This window comes from Nannospalax galili, unplaced genomic scaffold, assembly GCF_000622305.1.
Source record: "Nannospalax galili isolate Female #2095 unplaced genomic scaffold, S.galili_v1.0 scaffold184, whole genome shotgun sequence".
Classification (NCBI taxonomy): Eukaryota; Metazoa; Chordata; class Mammalia; order Rodentia; family Spalacidae; genus Nannospalax; species Nannospalax galili.
The window spans coordinates 2,350,840-2,371,075 of record NW_008351649.1 but is presented as its reverse complement, the minus strand read 5'-3'; the positions used below and the strand labels follow the sequence as shown (position 1 = coordinate 2,371,075).

At 45.1% G+C, this 20,236-nt stretch overlaps 1 protein-coding gene across 4 annotated transcripts in view; it reads left to right on the top strand.

Annotated features, from left to right (window-relative positions):
• Positions 1-2,284: 2,284 nt before the first annotated feature.
• Stpg1 (sperm tail PG-rich repeat containing 1) overlaps positions 2,285-20,236 on the top strand; it is a 55,700-nt gene continuing 37,748 nt past the window's right edge. For 2 of the 4 annotated variants that reach the window (XM_029553780.1, XM_029553782.1), the window contains exons 1-3: positions 2,292-2,811; positions 13,593-13,730; positions 15,954-16,072. In XM_029553780.1, coding sequence (XP_029409640.1) covers positions 13,661-13,730; positions 15,954-16,072 — 189 coding nt within the window. In that variant the 5' untranslated portion in view covers positions 2,292-2,811; positions 13,593-13,660. Of the gene's footprint in view, positions 2,812-13,592; positions 13,731-15,953; positions 16,073-20,236 lie in introns of all 4 variants that reach the window. The other 2 variants (XM_029553779.1, XM_029553781.1) reach the window with 2 other exon arrangements.

Here is a 20,236-nt window from a genome sequence, read left to right as displayed (position 1 = left end):
ACTATTTTATTGTCGCCAATTTATTTATTATTTTCAAATATTTATCGGGTATATGTATGTGTGCATGCCACGCTGCACATGTGGAAGTCAGAGAACAACTTTGTGGAATTGGTTCTTTCCTTCCAACAGGTGGGTTCCAAAGACTGAACTCAAATCATCAGTCTTAGCAGAAAGCTCCCTTACCCACTAGGCTATCTGGTCCTCTCACTAATTTAATCCTGCAGTTTACTCACATACGTTGTTTCCTATCTCCCAAGCATCCAACCAAGAAATGGATGAGGGCTTGGTATGCACTAAACAGTCTCTGCCAGGCTCCAGGTTTCAGAAAGCTGCATATCTCAGAGTTTCCAGTTCCTTCTACATCATGCTCTGCGTCCAGGGGTTCTAATGCTAATAATATGCACCTAAGTCACAGGGCAGACCTCATATCCAGCACTTAGGAGACATTAGATAACAGGCTTAGAATAAGGCAGCCACAAAGACCTTTTGGTCCAGATTACACCTTGTCAAGAGGCCTAAAATTAAATTATTGCTGCTGCTTCCAGTTGAGATAATATTCATGTGCAAGACACTATCATCAGGTTACTCTTTACCTCACATTCCATAAGTTCCCTACGTGTAAAACCTGGTGAGTAAAGGATTTTCAAAGGACTGGGAAGGCATTATTCTTCTTGCATGTGGGTGTGAAGCATCACCGTTAAATGTCTGGATCTGTCTTGGTATCATTAATACAATGATGGTAGCTAGGTGACTGTATCCAACCTGGAGTTGGGTGACTGTATCCAGGGCTGTATCCAACCTGAAGTTGAAGGGGGTGTAGGTAGGAAACTCTAGGAAGGTATCTGTTGGGTCCACTGCTTCCTCTGGAGACCTAGTCCAGAGCTTGGCATCTTGTGCACACACCCACTCTGGACTAAATGTACAGCCCCTGGTGTGTTGTGGTCATGGCAGTCAAAATGCCTTACTCAGGATACACTGGCAACAAACAGATAGACCCAGCCCCACCCAAGCAGCCTTGGGGACCAGCTAGGGAGAAGGGCAGGAATCCAAGCCTCCTAATCTCTTTCAGGCCAGCTGCTTTTCTAGGGGTGTGTGTGTGTTTTCATTGGCTTTTGAACAGCAGCCTCCCTCTCTCAGGAACCCCCTAGCCTCTGAATCCCACAAAGACAAGGGAGAGGAAGGTCTGTCTTGGGCTGACAAGTAGTGTTATCCCAAATCCTCCGTGGAACTCTGCAAGCTGTGCTCCCTTACAAAGCACCACTTTTTCCTGGTGACATTTTACTGTTGGGTTCAAAGCAGTTTCCCAGGACTAACATATGTCCAAGGGGCACATGGCCAACTAAATGTTGACAGTCACAGCTCCTGGTCACTGACGGAAGGGAAGAGGGTTCTTAAAGTGCCTACTTCCATTCCCACCCCCAGTCTTATTTCAATGAATTTCCCCCACCAGTCCCACACAGCGAGTTTTCCAAAGAGGATAGCCATGCCTCGTGGCCATTAAGAGGAAGGTCTGTTTAGGATTTGGCTCTAACTGAAAACATGGGTAAAATAAACTTGCCCACCACCTTACGATTCAGTTTGACTTCCGTGAATGTCGGCTACACGTCAAACTTTCCCTTTCCAGGGCTTTGGAATACTTAAAGGTGACCTCTGGAGTCCTCTCCCATTTGGGGAGACCACACCTCTGCTCCGGTACCAAGCCCGACTCCATCCACCTGCTAGCACAGGCTACTTTCAGCTTGCTGGAGCCAGGAAATCCTTCCGCTTCCTCATCTGGTAACGCCCAGCATCACCTTTATTAAGACAAACCCGTACCCACCCTCCTGTCTCCCTCCAGGCAAATATGGAAAAGGAAAATAAAAAGGAGGCAACAGGACCCCCAAACCGACAACGTGGAGCGGTATTTACAAGAGGGGGCGTTGGATGACTAAACATGCGTTGCTTTTCCTGAAACACGAATGGGGAATTCAAGTCCCTCTTTTCCCCCAGTCTTAACCACAACTCACCCGCGTTGTTTCCTCTGCGCTCCACCTATGCCAGGTTCCCCAGAAGCGACTGGGGCGTTGCGCGCAACCCGGAGGCACAGCCTCCCGGATCCCTTCCCAACTCGGAGCTGCCAGGGTGCTGCAGTGTTTTGCTTTCAAACGTTGCGACATGATTGGTCATGCCGCCTGCCAGTCCAGAGCTGGCAGGGACTCCGCGCAGGCGAGTGGCTGCGGGGAGAGGCTTGGGCGGGACATCCTGAGATTATTGGCTGCGCCGCTAAGCTTGCTTGAAGCGGACGGGAGCAACCTGACGCTCACCTGGAGGGGTGCCCTAGCGGCCAAAGCAAAAGGCGGGGGCTGCCCTGGTCCCCTGGGTGATGATGGCTCACTTCCACCTGCCCAACAGGTGAGCCCTGTGTGAGCTGGTGTTCACAGCCACCTCCGGGATGATGATGCTACAGATGTTCCCTCCAGGTAGTCAAATCCCAAACATCCTTCAGCACCAGCTCCTAGCAGAGCCCCAATGAGTCCTCGGGACCACGCGAGACCCTCCTTTCCCGCACCCCTGTCCCACCTGTTGCCTCTGTTGCATCCCTGTCCTCCCAGCAGTCCTGGGAGGCTGTCAATCATCCCAGGGTTCAGCTGTGACCCTGAACTTGTGCTTGGGGCTTCCAGCGGGCACACACTTGCTGCGCACGCTGTTCAGGCCCTCGCAACAACGTCTGGGAGAGAAGTTTGAGATCACACCCGTTCCAACGAAGAAATGACCCTGGGGAGAGACCTCAGCCATGGGGAAGGCCGGTTTTGAGCTCAAATCTGCGGCCAGGTGGGCTCGGAGGGAGGGAGCGCTTGAGAGAGCGAGGCACTGGCATGTTGCAGTATAAAGCTGCCCAAAGACCAGCTGGGCTAGTGCGAGATTTCCTGGGGTGTGGGCGGCAGGAGCTGCGGTGGGAGGAACGACCAGAGACAGAGACTGTCTATGATGAGGGTTAGCCTAGCCCGGTGCATTTAAAGGGAGCCAGGTGGGCTTAAGCAGGGGAGTGGCAAGAGCCCTGTGGCCACTGTGAACCATGCAAGGCAGGGCCTACTGCATGGCTGCCCATAGTTGCCCTCATCAACATTTTCTGCTCTGGCACGCAGGGTTTTTTTGGTGGATGTAAATTATCTTGGGTAGGATTTTTGACTGAGCAAAATTCCAAGGCTTTTGGTCCTTCCCACGAATTTTAAGGAGCCACGATATAAACTCCTGTTAGTTCTCTGCCACAGGTCCCGGTGTAATTAACCCGAACCCCAAATTCTGACAGCTTCTCTGCTGATTTTGAAACCGCTCTGACGATTGGCCAACAACTTTTCACGTAAAAGAAACAGAGGACACCATTGGCTAGATTAGCAGGCTGGGTTCTCGGGGACCCCTGAACGTTAGGCTTGTGGTTGCCATAGCGACTGGGCTGCTGAGCAAGTCAGACTGAGGAGGTAGGAGCCGGGTCACTTTGGGGGACCGGTCCTTGAGGTCATGAGGAGGACTCCGCGCAGCCCATGGGACCTCCGGACTCCGGGTGCATGGGGGAATCCCTGTACCCAGCTGGGTGGTGCCTTGAGGGCTAGAAGGTGCCACTTCCTGCGGTGTGGCAGGGTGCTTCAGTGTCCCCACCTGAAAAGTGGTGATAACCAGGGCGAGCCCTCCCCATGGAGTCCTGTGAGTGGCCTGCACATCTGACCCATCCTTGCTTCAGCCTTTGAGGGGCTCTGGTACTAGGCCACAGTTGGGTCACCAGGAGCCCAGCTCTAATTCTGGATTCTTCCTGCACTTTGGGTCTCCCTCATCAAGTTTTCCTTACTCTGGGCCTCATTTTACCATAGAAAGGGTGAGACTGCAATCTGGGGACCACTAACCAACTGTTACAGTTTCTTCCCGGTCTTAGGCACATGTTGATGCACTGAAAAAAAAAAACACCTTTTGGGTGGTTTACCTAAGATAGCTTTGAAAGGTGTGAAATGCTTCCAAGTTGCTTGATAGCATTATGACTGGATGGATAAAAATAATCCAGTGTGTGAAGGTGTGTGTGGAGAGATGGTTCAGGGGGTTAGGAGCACTGACTGCTCTTCAGAGAACCTGGGTTCAGTTCCTAGCACCCCCATGGTGGCTAACAACTGTTGGTAACTCCTGTTCTAAAGGATCTGACACCTGCTTCTGACTTCCTCAGGCATTGCATGACACAGGTGCACTTACGTACATGCAGGCAATATGCTCATACACATGAAATAAAAATAGTAAAGAAAAAAAATTTTTTTAAGCCACCTAGGGCTGGAGAGATAGCTTAGTGGTTAAGAGTACTGGCTGCTCTTGCAGAGGACCCAGGTTTGGTTCCCAGCACCCACTTGGCAGCTGACGGCCATCCATAACCCCAGTTTCAGGGGATCCAACACTCTCTTCTGATCTCTGTGGGCATTGCAGGGCACGGGTGCACTTATATACATGCAGGCAATATGCTCATACACATAAAAGAAAAATAAATTCTAAAAAAATTTAAAAATCGTCTATAGTCAAAATGACCTATGCAAATTCCACATAGTATGACAGTATGCCTGGTTGCATACATATTGATTTGCCCTATATAAATGTATAAAGCACATAATACTATAGTAAAAATGCATAAAATATCATTAATATTATTTAAATATTTTATCTATTTTATTTTATGTGTATGAGTGTACTGCCTGCATGTATGCAAGTGCACCCAAGTTATGCAATGCCTGCAGAGGCCAAAAGAGGGCATCAGATTCCCTGGAAGTGAAGTTACAGATGATTGAGCCACGTAGGTGCTGGGAATTGAACGCCAATCCTCTTTAAGAGCAGCCAGTGCTCTTTATCGCTGAGCCCCTAGTCCACCTTATTTGGGGTGTGTCCTTGGACAAGTCACTTAACCCTTCCCTTTAAGCTTCAGCTTTGTCATGTGTAAATAAGCATGGAGCTCATGTAAAGCGCCTTCTACATAAGGACTTAGAACTTTAAGGGCTCAATGAATGACAGCTTTTACTTCAAGCTGTTAATACAATATCTCTGTGCATAGATGGAAACCCACTGCCAATACAAAGCCTCTTGCAAGGCAGGTATTCACTACTTCACTGGAACAGTTAATCCTCACAAAGCGGCCTGAGAGAAAGGAACTCTTAAGCATCTCTAATTTATGGAGGAAGAAATAGGCTCCCAAGTTTAAAATGATTTCTCCAAAATCAGAATATTTAAGGACATAATCTTGAATCCAGGACTATATACCTTTGACTGCTGCACTGGCCCCCACCCACCTGGGAATTTGCTTAAATATGTGTTGATAAATTGGGCATGTTGCACACACCTGTAATCCCAGCATTCAGGAGGTGGTGACAGGGGTTTCAGAAGTTCAGGCTTATCCTTGGTTACATATCGATTTCCAGGCCAGTCTGAGCTACATGAGACTAAGAAAATAGGAATAATGTTACAAAACCTATTTTTACTGCTCTTTCTTAGTGTGTTGTGACACTTTTCCCAGGGAGATGTGAACAAACATCTATTTACCCCAGATAGGAAACTAACAACAGACCAAAGTAATGATTGCATCCAAGTTCAACTTGATGAACCAATGAGTTCATTGGGTTGTTTACAGGAGTATGGGTGAGGGGTTTCACAGGGATGACTCAAAAACAGCTGCATCATGGAAAAGTCCACCTCAACTCGACTCAGGAAGCTACATCCCTGGAGCTCTCCGGACCAGCTGCAGGCAGCCCCACAGCTGGAGGAGCTAGGCAGCTCTGCCTCCTCATTTCCTCAGCAACTGTTTCTACAGCCTGGGAGAGGGACAATCTTGGTACCTTCAGATTTCAGAGACTTGTAAGGTTGTTTACCTCCTGGTCTCACGACCTCCTTCCCTCCAGGAGGGAAGGTTTCAATTCACAGGAAATGGCTATAGAATACTTAGGCTGTAGGTCATGACCACCAGTCATGAAGGATCAAGGTTCACCTGGCCACAGCTGCTCTTAACTGACTTCACAGGCCTTCAGTGTTGTCTTTTGGTGACAGGGGAATGGATTGTATGATAATTTTTTTTCTTGTATTTTCCAAAAATTTGATAATTTGCACATATTACCTTATAATGGGAAGCTTAAATTTTTCTGATCACCCCATCATTCTTTTTGTTGTTATTTTAGTTTTTGAGATAGGGTCTCAAAAACCTAAGCTGGCATGGGACTCAGTATGTAGATCAGGCTAGCCTCAAATTTGTAGCAATCCTCCCAGCTCTGTCTCCCGAGTGTTGGGATTATAGGCGTGAGCCACTACAGCAGACTAATCACCCACCATTGTAGAAAACTGATTATATATATGGACCATATAGTCCAGGCTTGTCTCTAACTTACTCTGTAATCAAGGTTGATCTTGAACTTCTGATCCTCCTGCTTCCACCTCTTGAGTCCTGGGATTATAGATATGTACCACCATGCTCAATTGATGGGGATGAAACGAAGGCTTTGTGCATGTTAGGCAAGCACCCCACCAAACAAGTCACCTTCCCAGCCTGACTAGAGCCATTTTAAGCACCAGCTTTATTAAGCATGGGGCAGAAAGTGGTTCTTACTAAAACAGCAATGCCATACTGCTTTCAGAGGTTCCAAAAGATGTTGCATTACTGGGGTGGTGGTTGAGCTATGCTCATTGATTTGTTTCTGTTGTTTGGAATCTCTTAATTTCTTGGAGGTTGTTTCCCAGAATCCTATTAAATATTAAATTTTTAGAATAGATTACCAGCCACAAAAGTCTATCAATTGCTGTTTTGAGGATGACAGAAGGAAACAAGGAAAACACAGTGAAGGAGAAAGATCTGGAAGGATATCAAATTATTTTCTCAGTCCTCCATTTATTAGAATTTATAAGTGGTATAAGTTCTTTAGGGAAAAAAAAAGAATCCCAAGTCTGCTTATAAAACATTAACTGCTGTGGGAGTGAAGAGGCAGCCCAGCTGTTAAGAGCACTGGCTGCTCTTCCAGAGGACCCTGATTTGATTCCAAGCACTCACATGGCAGCTAACAGCCTTCTGTAATTTCAGTTCCAGGGGATCTGACGCCCTCTTCTGACGTCCATAGGCATTGCATGACATGAGTGTACTTACATATACATGCAGGCAATACATTCATACACATAAGAATAATAAAATATTTTAAAATGTATGTAATAAAACAAGAAAAGTAACTGCTGTGTAGATAAAACTGTGTTGATGCTATTGACAATGAAGAAAAGACCCTAGGTAGGTATATTAAACAACTCTTTTTAGCTGTTGGGCAGCAGGTAATGTCGTGATGCATGCCTAGGGGGGAGAGAAGTTGTGTCTACGGTTTCCCCCACTTAGTGAGGGAGATGGTGTCCAGACCACACTTTGCAGAAGGAAATCAAAACAAATTCTAGATTTCTAAGTGGAAGTGCTGGAGTTTGGGTCTTGGATAGCCCCCAAAGGTCTATTTGTTGAAAACTTGGTCCCAACTTTTGGTAGGATTGGGAGGTGTGGAACCTAGGACCTCCTGGAAGGAAGTTATGCCATTGGGGGTGCGCTCTTGAAGACATTGGGACCCCAGCCCCTTTGTGTTTCTCTTACTTCTTGGCTTCTGGGAAGTGAAGAGGTCTCTCCTACTGTATGCTCCCACTATGATGTACAGAGCAGACACAGGCCCTGAGCAACAGCCCTTGACTATGGACCAAAACTCTTGAAGCTGTGAGGCAAAGCAAACCTTTTCTTTTGAAATTGTTTCTCTCTTAAAAGCCACCTAACATAAGGACATAGAGATCAGAGTCCAGGGAAGCCAGAGAATCCAGAACATGGTCTAGAATACCAGGAGCATTGTACAGAAAAAGTTGGCCATCTGAAGAGACATCTTGGGTCTTTGGCTGGAAAGTGATCTGCCCACAAACAAGATGACGCTTAAGATATGGGGAAGACCCACCATGAAGCAGGAAGTCGAACACTTCCTAAGTATACACAGAACTGATAATTGTTCATGTTCTTATAAACCAGAATGGAAAGGACACTGTATTAGAGAGGGGTTGTGTGGACTCCACAGAACTGTCATGCCTGTGGACTGAGGCTGTGGCTCCGTTGGTAGAATGCTCACTTAGCATGCTTGAAATCCCAGATTCATTTTCCAGCATCATAGAGACCAGGCATGGTAGTTCACATCTGCAATCCAGCACTTAGGAGATGGAGACAGGAAGTTCAGAAATTCAAGGTCATCCTCAGCTACATAAGCAAGTTTGAGGCCAGCTGGGGCTACATGAGACCCTGTTTTAAAAAAAACAACAACAACAAAAAGAAGTGTCATGCCTTAGTGGTAGAGAAAATTATTCTGAAGATAAAAGCTGTTCTGGGGCTGGAGAGATGCCTCAGCAATTAAGAGCACTGGCTGGTCTTGCAGAGGACCTGGGTTTGGTTCCCAGCATCCACATAGTGGCTAAAAACCATCTGTAACTCCAGTTCCAGGGGATCTGATGCTCTCTTCTGGCCTTTGTGGGCTTTTCACAACACGGGCACATGCAGGAAAACACTCATATACATAAATAAAAATTAAAAAATATAATGAAAACCACCACCACCACTACCACCAACAAAAACTGCTGAAAGGGGTCAAATGAATCTTCAAATCACTGAAAAATGGACCAAGAAAAATGCAAATGCATCACTATATAGCACCTGAGAATAGAAATTTCGTTAAAAATCTTTATTTTTGTTTTATGTGCATGAATATTTTGCCTGCACGTATGTTAAGTGTACCTGTGTTGTGCAAACCCCTCAGAGGCCAGAAGAGGGTGTCAAATCCTGTGGAACTGGAGTTATGGATGGTTGTTAGCCACCATGTGGGTACTGGGAATTGAACTGGGTCCTTTGGAAGAGCAGCCAGTGCTCTTAACTGCTGAGCCATCTCTCCAACCCCTGAGAATGGAAATTTCATAGCACCTTGTTGGGGACCCCTGCTGTGTTAGGTCGAAGTCTCTCCATGTCCGGATAGCCCAAGGGGCTTGGCATTTCTATGCAGAGACTCCTTTTCTCAGCAGGGCGCCTTCCTACTCTCTTCCTGACTCATCTTTGAAGTGGCTGTCACAGATACATGTCCTCTGGCTCAGAAACTGCCAGGTTTTCCTGTGTGATAATCAGGCACTGTCTGACAGCCTGGCAGAAGCCCACCACCACATGTAAATGGGGCATCCTACAAAGCACCTATCAACCAGCTGATCTAATGTACATGTAACTGTAGCCCCAGGACACAGTGAGAGAACAGGAAAAACGATTTGAACAGGGGGTGCAGAATGTTTTCAAAGTCTGATGAAAACCATAAACCTACAGATTCAGGAAATCCAGAAAAACCCAGACATTAAAATACTGAAGAAAATGATACCAAGGCATGATTGCAATCAAATCGATGATGGGGTAGAGTAGTCAGAACTACAGAAATAGGATAGAAAGGTAGTGGCTGGGGATGGAAGAATGGGGGACACACAGAGGAAATGATGTGTCATGAAATGTGTCGTGAGAAAGGCGGGGGCTGGTGACGGGATTTCAGTTTTGAAAGATGAAAAGATCTATAGGGGTAGATGATGGTGACAGCTTCACAGTGTCATGGATGCACAGAATCCACTGATATGCATACCTAGAAAGGTTAAGGTATTGTACAGCTAAAATAATTAAATAAAATATCTAAAACACAGAAATGGTTAAGATGGTAATTTTTATGTTATATGTGTGTCACAAAATAAATATGAGAGAAAAATCAAATTGCTGAGTATAAATGGTAACAGAAAAGGCTTAAAAGTAGGTGGGAGCTGGGTGTGGTGACACACACTCAAAATCCTAGCACTCAGGAGATTGAGGCAGGAGGATCTGTAAGTTCAAGGCCAGCCTGGGCTACATCTTGTCTCTAAAACAAAATAAAGCAAAACGAAATGAAACAAAACAAAAAGTAGATGGATTAAAAAGAAAAAAGACACAGGGCTTACAGAGGAAACAAGAATTACTTTGAAATGCTTTTCTGTATGTAGGTCGGGGGATGAAGATGTAGCTCTGTGGTAGACCATGTGTTTAGTATGTTCAAGGACCTGAGTTTGATCAACACCAAAACAGCAAAATACTTTTAGGCTAGACATTTGCTCAGAGCAAGGTCCTGGGTTCAGGGTCCAGGAAAAAATAGAAAAGAAAGCACTTTATTTATTTTGAGACAGGGTCTCCCTTTAGCCCTAGCTGGTTGACCAGAACTCACAATGTAGACCAGGCTGGCCTCAACAGGGATCTGCCTGCCTCTGCCTCCTGAGTGCTGCTATGAAAGGAGCGTGCCACCATGCCCAGCTTATTTGTTTATTAATTTTTTGTTTTTTAAAAAATGTGTATGAGTATTTTGCTTGTATGTAAGTAAGTGCACCTATGCGAGCAATGCTCATGGAGGCCAGAAGAGGGCACTGAATACCCTGGAACTGTAGTTACAGTTTTTAGCCACCTGATGTGGGTGCTGGGAACCAAACTCCAGTACTCTGCAAGAGCAGCTGGTGCTCCTAACTGCTGAGTCATCTCTCTGGCCCCTATTTATTCATATATTTTTTGAGACAGGGTCTCACTGTGTAGACTAGGTTGGCCACAAACACAGAAATCTGCCTACTGGGGCACCAAACCTGGCCAGAAACCACTTTTAAATGTGAAGACACAAACAGTTCAAAACAGAAGGGAGGAAAAAATACAGATAGTAAAAATAATTGACAGAAAACTGGGCTGGGTGTAGTTGCATATGCCTTTAATCTCAGCATTCAGGAGGCAGAGGCAGGTGGATCTGTACGAGGTTAAGGCCAGCCTGGTCTACATAGTGAACTTCCAGGCCAGCCAGTGCTATGTAATGAGACCCTGTCTCAAAAACCCAAAGCAACAAGAACAACAAATCTCAACCAACCAACCAACTTACAATGAGAGCAGAATCTGTGGCATGTGGCTGCATTCTCAGCACACGGGAGACTAAGGCCAGAGGATTGCGGGTTCCAGGTCAGCCTGGGTTATAGAAGGAAATATAGAAAGAAACCTTGTCTCAAAAACCAACTAACCAATTACATAGATTGAAAAAAAAAAACAAAACCAGAAATGGGCTGGAGTGTTGGCTCAGCGGTTCAGAGCACTGACTGCTCTTGCAGAGGACTGGGGTTTGATTCCCAGCACCCACATGGTGGCTACGAACTGTCCTTAACTCCAGTTCCAGGGGAATCCGAAGCCCACTTCTGACCTCTGAGGCATTGCACGACACGGGTGCACTCACATACATGCAGGCAATATACTTGTACACATAAAACAAAAATAAATAAAATATTAAAAAAATAGAAACAAAACAAAAACCAAATAGCTGCTAGGTGTGGTGGCACATGCCTTTAATTGCAACACTTGGGAGGCAGAGGAAGGCAGATCTCTGTGATATTGAAGCCAGCCTGGTCTACATAGTGAATTCTAGGCTGGCTGGGGCTATAGGGAGACCCTGTCTCAAAAAAACAAAAAGCAGGAGCTGGAGAGATGACTCAGTAGTTAAGAGCACTGGCTGCTCTTAAAAAGGACCCGGGTTTGGTTCCCAGCACCCACATGGTGGCAAACAACCATCCATAACTCCAGTTCCAGGGGATTTGACTTCCTCTTCTGGCCTTAGTGGGTATGGCATGACACAAGTGCACTTACATACATGCAAGGCAATACACTCATACACACAAAAACATAAAAACAAAAAACACCTCCACAAACAATGAAAACAAAACCACCAACAAAATCCCTTATAACGAACATCTTATTTAATGTGGAAAGACTGAATCCATCCCCCCTCAAGCCAGCAGCAAAAAAGATACCAATTATCACACATTCAGTATGGCTTTGAATGCCTAATCATTGCAACGTTATAAGAAAAAGAAGTAACAGCTACACAGGTAGAAGAGGAGGAGATAAAACCCTTTATTTACATACAGATGTTACAGAACAAAATTCTTGATCTTCAAAAAGGTTATTAGAACTTGCGTGGTGGAGCACACCTTTGATCCCAGCACTCGGGAGGCAGAGGCAGGTGGATCTCTCTGAGTTCAAGGCCAGCCTGGTCTACATAGTGAGTTCCAGGACAGCTGGGGCTACAGGAAGATCCTGTCTCAAAAAGACCAAAAAAAAAAAAAAGTTATTAGAACTTAAAAAATGAGGGTAGAAAGGCTGGAGGATACAACGTCAATATACACAAATCACTTTTATTTCTGCATACCAGAAATGAAGAAAGTAGAAATTTTGGAGGGCTAGGGACGCAGCTCAGTGGTAAATGGCCGTCTAGCATCGTGCAAGGTCCTCACTTTGATCCCCAGCACCACAAAGCCAACAAAACAAAACAAAACGAAACAAAAAGATTTGTTCTTGATTTTTTTGTTTGAGATAGGATCTCATTGCTAAGACTTTTTAAAAATTCCATTTTCATGAAATACAAGTTTTAACCCCCTAAGATTCCATTTAAGGAAATCTGTATTGGGCTGGAGAGATGGCTTAGTGGGTGAAGTTTTCGTAGAGACCTGAGTTCAGATCCTTAAAACTCACAGAAAGCAGATCACAGCAAATAAGATGAAAGGTGAGAACTAATACCCAAGGTGTCCTCCACCTTACAGAGAGAGAGAGAGAGAGAGAGAGAGAGAGAGAGAGAGAGAGAGAGAGAGAGAGGCTTTTAAAAAAAGAATATGGGGCTGGAGAGATGGCTATGTGGCTAAGAGTGCTTACTATTCTTGTAGAAGACACAGGTTCAGTTCCCAGCACTCACATGGTGGCTCACAATCTTCTGTAACTCCAGCTCCAGGAGTCCAGTGCCCTCTTCTGGCTTCTGTGGGCACCAGGCATGTACATGGTGCACATTAAATGCAGGTAAAAACTCATAGACATAAAAATAAAATTTAAAAAGAAAATACATGCAATATCTGTAATATGGATCAGCATAAAATACTGTTGAGAAATTTAAATAAATGGGGAGATATACTCTATTAATGGATCACAATACTCAACAAAGTTAACGCGTTCTCATTAAATTGCTTTATAGATTCAATATAATCCCAACCAAAATTTCAGAAGAGCGCTTTGGTAGAACTTGATCTGCTGCTGGTAGCACTTGTGTGGCATTGTAGCACGGCAGCTATTGTGAGAGAAAACCCAGCGGTTGACAGACACCAGGTTCAGAGGGTAATGACTTTGAACTTTGGGGGCGATGGATAGCTTTAATATGTTAACCGTGGTTCTATAGAACACAACTGAAAACATTGCCAAAACTTAGAATCATTCATTTGCCACTGATGAATTTTATTATCTGTAATTTATACCTTAGCCAAGCTAAATTTGTAATGAAAATAAGATTCAAAGTCTCAGTAGTTATGTATGCACAGAAAAACATGTGCCAAGTTCCTACTGTGGCCAGCACTGTGTGCTTGGAACCTGGGAACACACAGAATTTGGTGAATCTCAGCCTGTACCCCACAAGACCTCTCAACCTAACATGCTGTCAGCACAGAACTTAACCACAGTGTGAAACAGTCCTCACAAACACTCTGTCTTATTATTTCAGGTATTTAGCAGAACGTGGGGCAGAAGTTTTCTTCAAACAAATGGAACATATCCCAGAACTTTGTTAACATGGACAACTTTACACCAAGAGATGATGACTCCAGCAAGCATTCCAGACGTAGCAACAAACTACAGAAAGGTCTAGTGAATTTACATCACACGTATCTGTGTGGGGAGGAGGGAGCTCCCGACACATCCCACTTTAGTACAACAGAGCACAATTGGTAGGAATAGAGTAAATCCTGAGTTAAATCCCCAAGACCACCCTTAGTGCTCAGGTGGATTGCCTTAGGCCCTGCTGCCCCTAAAGTGTTGATAGACATAGATAGAGTGGGAAGAAAGTATAAGAAGAGATGTTATTTTTATGTCTGGCAAGAATCATAGTCTTCAATTTTAAATGTGCAAGAGATTTCACTTTTTTTCCAAAAGCTCAACTAAGCTCTGATTGCAAGTCCTTACTCTTTTAAACTGATTTCTGGGTTTACATTTAAAGTGTGTTTCTTGCAGGTAGCACATAGTTGGGTCTTTTTTTCTTTTCCAATCTGTCTTAAAAAAAAAACCCTCTATGTTTTATTTGGAATGATAGACTACTTAATATTTAACATGGCTATTGCTATGAAAGTGTAAGTCTGTGTGTGTTTTTTTTTTATGGTCTTTTTGAGACAGATGGCCTGGAACTCACTATGTAGACCAGGCTGGCCTTGAACTCACAGAGATCCACCTATCTCTACCTCCTGAGTGCTGGGATCACAGGCATGTGCTACAACGCCCGAGTAAGTCTGTCATTTTGTGATTCACTTTCTATCTGCCCCGCCTGTTCACTCTTTATTTGTTCTGTCTTTTGCTTTGAATATTTAAAATTTGTTTTTAAAATAATTTACTTTCATTTTTATGTATATGAGTGTTTTGCCTGCATGTATGTAAGTGCACCTGTGTGTGCAGTATGAGTGGAGGCCAGAGGAGGGTGTCAGGTCCCATGGAACAGGAGTTGCAGATAGTTGTAGCTTGCCTGTGGGTGCTGGGAACTGAACATAGGTTCTCCGCAAGAGCAGCTGGTGCTCTTAACTGCTGAGTCATTTCTACAGCCCTTAAACTTTTAAAATAACATGTATTTATTATTTATTTATTTATGTATGCACTTATTTATTTTATGTGCATATGTGGTGGCATGAGCGTGGAGATCAGAGTGCAACTTGCGAGAGTTGATCTCTTTCTATCATGTGGGTCCTGGGGATGAAACTTAGGTCAGATTTGGCAGCAAGTGACCTTACCGCCTGACCAATATCTCCAACCCTGTATTAAGTTTTATTTTATTCTGTTTTTTTTTTTTTTTGTCTTTTTGAGTCAGAATCTCCTGTAGCCCCAGCTATCCTGGAATTCACTATGTAGACCAGGCTGGCCTTGAACTTGCAGAGATCTGCCTGCCTGTGCCTCCAGATTTCTGGGACTAAAGGCGTACGCCACCATGCCTGGCTGTATTAAGTTTTTTAAATTCAGAGAGGTCTTTTTTTTTTTAAGACTTTAAAAGAAAAAAACCAGAGCAGGCAAGCTGTAAATCTCAGCAGCTGCCTGGAGGAGGTGAACTGAGAAGAGAAAGAAGAAAGGCTGGCCAGGAGGGAGGCTAGCCACATGGTGGGAGGGGGACTTTAGAGAAAGAGTAAGAAAGCCCAAAGTACCAGAAGAAGTGTACATCTGGCCAGCATCTAAAGTAAGAGAGAGAGGAAAAGAGAAAGGAAAAATTGCACCTTTCTGAGTCCCAGAAGTGGGCAAGGCAAACCTCATGGTGATCCTAGGACTGCCTGTATTGAATTTTGTTGTTTGTTTGTTTTTTTGAGATAGGGTCTCCCTGTAGCCTCAGTTGATCTGGAACTCACTATGTAGCTTAGGCTGGACTAAATCTCAGAGAGCTGCCTCCCTCTGCCTCCTGAGTGCTGGGACTAAAGGTGTGTGCCACCACGCCTGGCTCGTATTGAGCATTTTTATTGCCTCCATTTTATCTTTTTTTATTAGATTATTAGGATATTTATTTATTAATTGATTGACTGATTGATTGATTGATTGAGACAGGGTCTCACATATCCCAGGCTGGCCTCCAAAGATGTATGTAGCCAAGGATGCCTTTGAATTTCTACTCCTTCTGCCTCCACCTACTGAGTGCTAGGATTACAGGTGTGCACCACCACATCTGGTTTTACGTGGTGCTGGGATGGAACCCAGGACTTCATGCATGCTAGGAAAGCACTTTACTGACTGAGCTACATCCACAGCTTAGCCTAAGTCCCTGCAGTGTTTTCTTAGTGGTTGCTTTAGAGTGAGACATTGGCAATGTGGTACTGATGGCTGTGTTATTTTTCTTGTTCAGGTTTTACTGCTGCATATCCAACACAATATTCTATTCCTTTTACATTAAGAACTTCAGTTATCCCAGAATCAGAAAAAAAGGGATTTAACAGCCAAGCCAAGAGATTTTATCACAAAAAGGTAATGACATGGCCTCAAAAGTTTTTTGCTTGGATTTTAGCTGTTGTGTCTCTCTAGGAACAGCAGGGGGCAGTGTGACCCAAGAAGCCACCCCATGTCAAGATGGTAAGAGCCAACCTGAGATTGACTGATGGATTTATTTGCAGTGTTAGGGGCTCAACCCAGGCTTTGCACATACTATGCGCTTGGGGAACAAAACCAAGGGGGAAATACCCACGTCTGGATTTATGATGTCTAATATATTGAACTTAATCATTAAAAATGGTTTCTCAGCTTTTTGTTGAGGTATCTTACTGTGTAGCCTAGGCTGGCCTTGACCTTGGGGTCCTGCTGCCTTTGCCACCTGTGTACTGGGATTTTGGGAATGTGCTTCCACACCGCATAACAAAAACTATTTTTAAAAATATACTTTGAGTGGCTGGAAAGATGACTCAGCAGTTAAGAGCATTGGCTGCTCTTGCAGAGGACCTGGGTTCGGTTCCCAGCACCTACATGGTGGCTAACAACTCTCTGTAACTCCAGTTCCAGGGGAATCCGAAGCCCTCTTCTGACCTCCACGGCATTGCACGACACGGGTGTACTCACATACATGTAGGCAATGTACTTGTACACATAAAATAAAAATAATAAATTAAATATTAAAAAAATACAAAGTCCTCCAAATCCTATGTATGTGTAATAGAAGTTCAAATCATCCCCACATTGATCCATTAACATGAGAGGGACTTTTTATATGATTTTCTTCAAATTACACGTGGGGAAAACAAGTGTTTAATAAATTTGCAGTTAGGTTTGTGATGAATCCTCTCCCTTAAAAGTTCCTTACTCCGTGTCTTATAAATACTCTGGGGCCCGGCAAACTGGCTTAGCAGTGGGTAAATGCACCTGCTACCAAGCCTGATGACCTGAGTTTGATCCCTTGAACCCACATGGTGGAGGGAGAGAACCAACTCTTGAAAGTTGTCCTCTGACCTTCACAAGCAAATGAGTACACACACAATAAATAAAAGGTAATTAAAAAATAACACACCTGTGCTCCCTCATTACTCCCTCTTCTTCAGAGCTCCACGTTACTTTCCTTTCTGATCTGGAAAGTTCTGGCTGTCTTCTGGCCTGCCTTTATTTCTGGGGTCCCATCTCCTTTCTCACCAGCAGGGGGCTGTAGCAGCTTGCAGACATCCCTAGTCTTCCCTCCTTTTAGCCAGGACCTTGAGAACAGCATTTCCTAGGAGTGCTCATCCCTTTACCTTCAGCCACATCCTGTAGGTGGCTGTCAACCTGCCACTTTGCCTAGATGACCTACAAGGTAGTGTGGGGTGGGAGGATCCAGATTCTGAACATGGGTGAGGCATGCTGGTGAGGGACCTTGGCAAGCCCCTCTACCCTCGGCCCAACCCCTCCTTTATGACCTGGAACAGGGAACTGGAGAATATATTAAGTTCTTTTCACTTGGAACTATCCTAGGATTCTATGAAGCAAGCGATAAATAATGCATTGCGCACACATATTTTTAAGGATTTTCGGATTGTGTTTCTGCTCCTCAGAATGATACTAAAAGGAAGGGTTTAGTGTCTTCATTTAACAGAAGAGGAAACGGAGGCTTAGGGAAGTTTAGTGACCCACCCTCGGTCACACAACCCAGGGTTTGCCACATAAGAAGCTCTAAATAAATATTTGCTGAATCAACGTTGAAAGAATTAGTCCTCGACCTAGACCCAGCTCACTCCAAAGCCTCTTGCTCTTTCCACACCTCGCCACGCCTGCCTTTGTGGCCTGTGAAGCCATAAATTTGGCTGATGAAAGTCAGCATGTTTCTGGACCAGCCTTGGCAAAAGAGACAGATCTCCAGGGAGGACAAGAAGCACTGCTTGCAGAGGCTCCGTTCTGCTTGGCAAACTCTGTGGACTCAGATCCAAAAGAGCCCAAAAGAGCCCGTGAAATACTACCGTTGCCCAGAGTGTCTTCAACCCAGGGAGCCAGGGTGACAGCCAGTCAGAACCTATACGCAGCGACAGAAATCGCTCAGAAGTTTGGTTCCAAGTTTTTCAGCCTAAGTGCTGGAAAGCATTTTGTAAAAACTGGCCTTTCCTGGCTCACTTTGTTCTGCTGTGTTACTGGCCAAGGAGCCTTGAGACCACCCACTTGTCTTTTGGGGGCTTCAGTTTCCTCCTCTGAAACTTAAACGTCTGGATTACATAATTACTGAGCTCTCCTCAGGTCCTCACCACAGAACACCCACACCTTCCACGCTCTTTATTCTCATTTTTCCTGGGGGAAATGAGCATTGGGAGGTAAGAGTTTGGGAGGCATCACCCAGTAATTTAGTGAGGCAATGCAAGTTAACAACAGATTTGAAACCTCCTCTGCCCCGCCGCCCTTCTTAAGACAGGAGCCACACACGCCCTGTGCTAATCCCACACTGGGTCATCTCCTCACCTCAGAGCCACGACCCACTTAGCTCAACTTTAACACAGCACCCTCCTAGACAGGCACTGACCTTTCCTGCAGTGAGTCCCTTGTGGACTCACATTTCCAGTAAGAATCCCATCCCCACAAGTGCCTGGGAGATGGCTCAGGGGGTAAAGGCACCTGCTACAAGACTGATGGCTCAGTTCACTTCCCAGGACCCATGTGATGCAAGGAGAGAATTGATTCCCAAAGTTGTTCTCTGACTTCCACCCTCATGCCGTGGTACATGTGTAGTGTGTTGTGCCCTCCCCCCCACCTCACACAACAGCAATGTTTAAATTTTTTTCATTTATTTTTATTTTATGTGTATGAGTGTTTTGCCTGCATATATGTAAGTGCACTTGTGTTGTGCAATGACATTGGAGGCCAGAAGAGGGCGTTGGATCCCCTGGAAGTGGAGTGAAAGAGAGTTGTTAGCCGTCAATATGGGTGCTGAGAACTGAACCAGGCTCTTCTGGAAGAGTAGCCAGTGTTCTTAACCACTGAGCTATCTCTCCAGTCCCTTCCCCCTACTTTAAAGTTTTAAAAAAGAATCCCACTGCTGGTATACGTGTACCTTGCATAGAGCCCATTGTTGGAACTGGCAATTGGGGCTGCTAGAAGTGAAGTTTTGAATGATCATTTACAGATGCCCAGCTAACTTTGTACTTGTAAGGGGACACTCCTCTCTGGGCAGCCCAGCCCAGCCCAGCAACCTGCTGGGCAGTTTCTTCCCTGCCGCCACACTTCTGTCTTCATCTCTCCCGGACTGTAGTCAGTTTCCCAATCTGTGTGGCCGTGAGGACACCACCCGGTGTCTTTGTGTCTGTTTCCCCATCTTAGAAATTAGGATGTTGCTCTAGGGTAGCCTTTGCCAGGAGTGACCATTCCATAGTACCAAAACTGATGTCTTTTGCCCCGATGAATACATGCTGGTAGGACAGGGACACCGTGTCTTCTAGATGGACATCATTTAAACTTGTTCTGTTCTTGGTTGTTCTGTCCCATACCTATAATTCCAGCACTCAGGAGGCTGAGGCAGGAGGATCAGAAGTTCAAGGTCAACTTTGGCAACACTGTGATTTCAAGGCCATCCTCAGAGACAGGAAACATAAACAAACAAATAATTTGGCGCTTTCACACAGGGCTTGACAGGAGATCTACCCTTTCAAATAGTGATAAATTATGGTGAACTCATACAAGTTAGTATTCACATACTTAGTCAGAAACTGGACCGGGGGCATCTTGCATTCCAGGGATATGTAAATGGAAGGAAGCTCAGTTTCCCATGTCTAAGAGCGTCATAGCTCTATGTGTGTTCTCTGAGATGTATAGGCGCCACAGGAAAGTTCTGGGCCCCGCCCTCCCACTCTGCTCCACACCAGCCGCCAGTCCCTTTCCAAAAGGCTCTGCAGGACACACTCCATCTTGTCAAACATGCTGGCCAGGCACCTCTGGAAAACCTATGTACTTGTTGCTTTATTTTATCCTGAGAGCTGTCCATACCCCACTGGGGTGGGGGGGTGTCTCAGGGGGTTTCAAGCTAATAAGCTTGAATGCAGATTTATGAGAGAACTCAGAAAGAGGTACGCAGAGGCTCTCTCAGACAAGCCTGGCTTAGGCCCTGCTTTGAACATGCTTGCTGGACCTCCTCTTGCCTATTTTTGACCTGGAGAGGCCAGCATCGTGCAGAGACCTGGTTCCTGGTTCCATCTG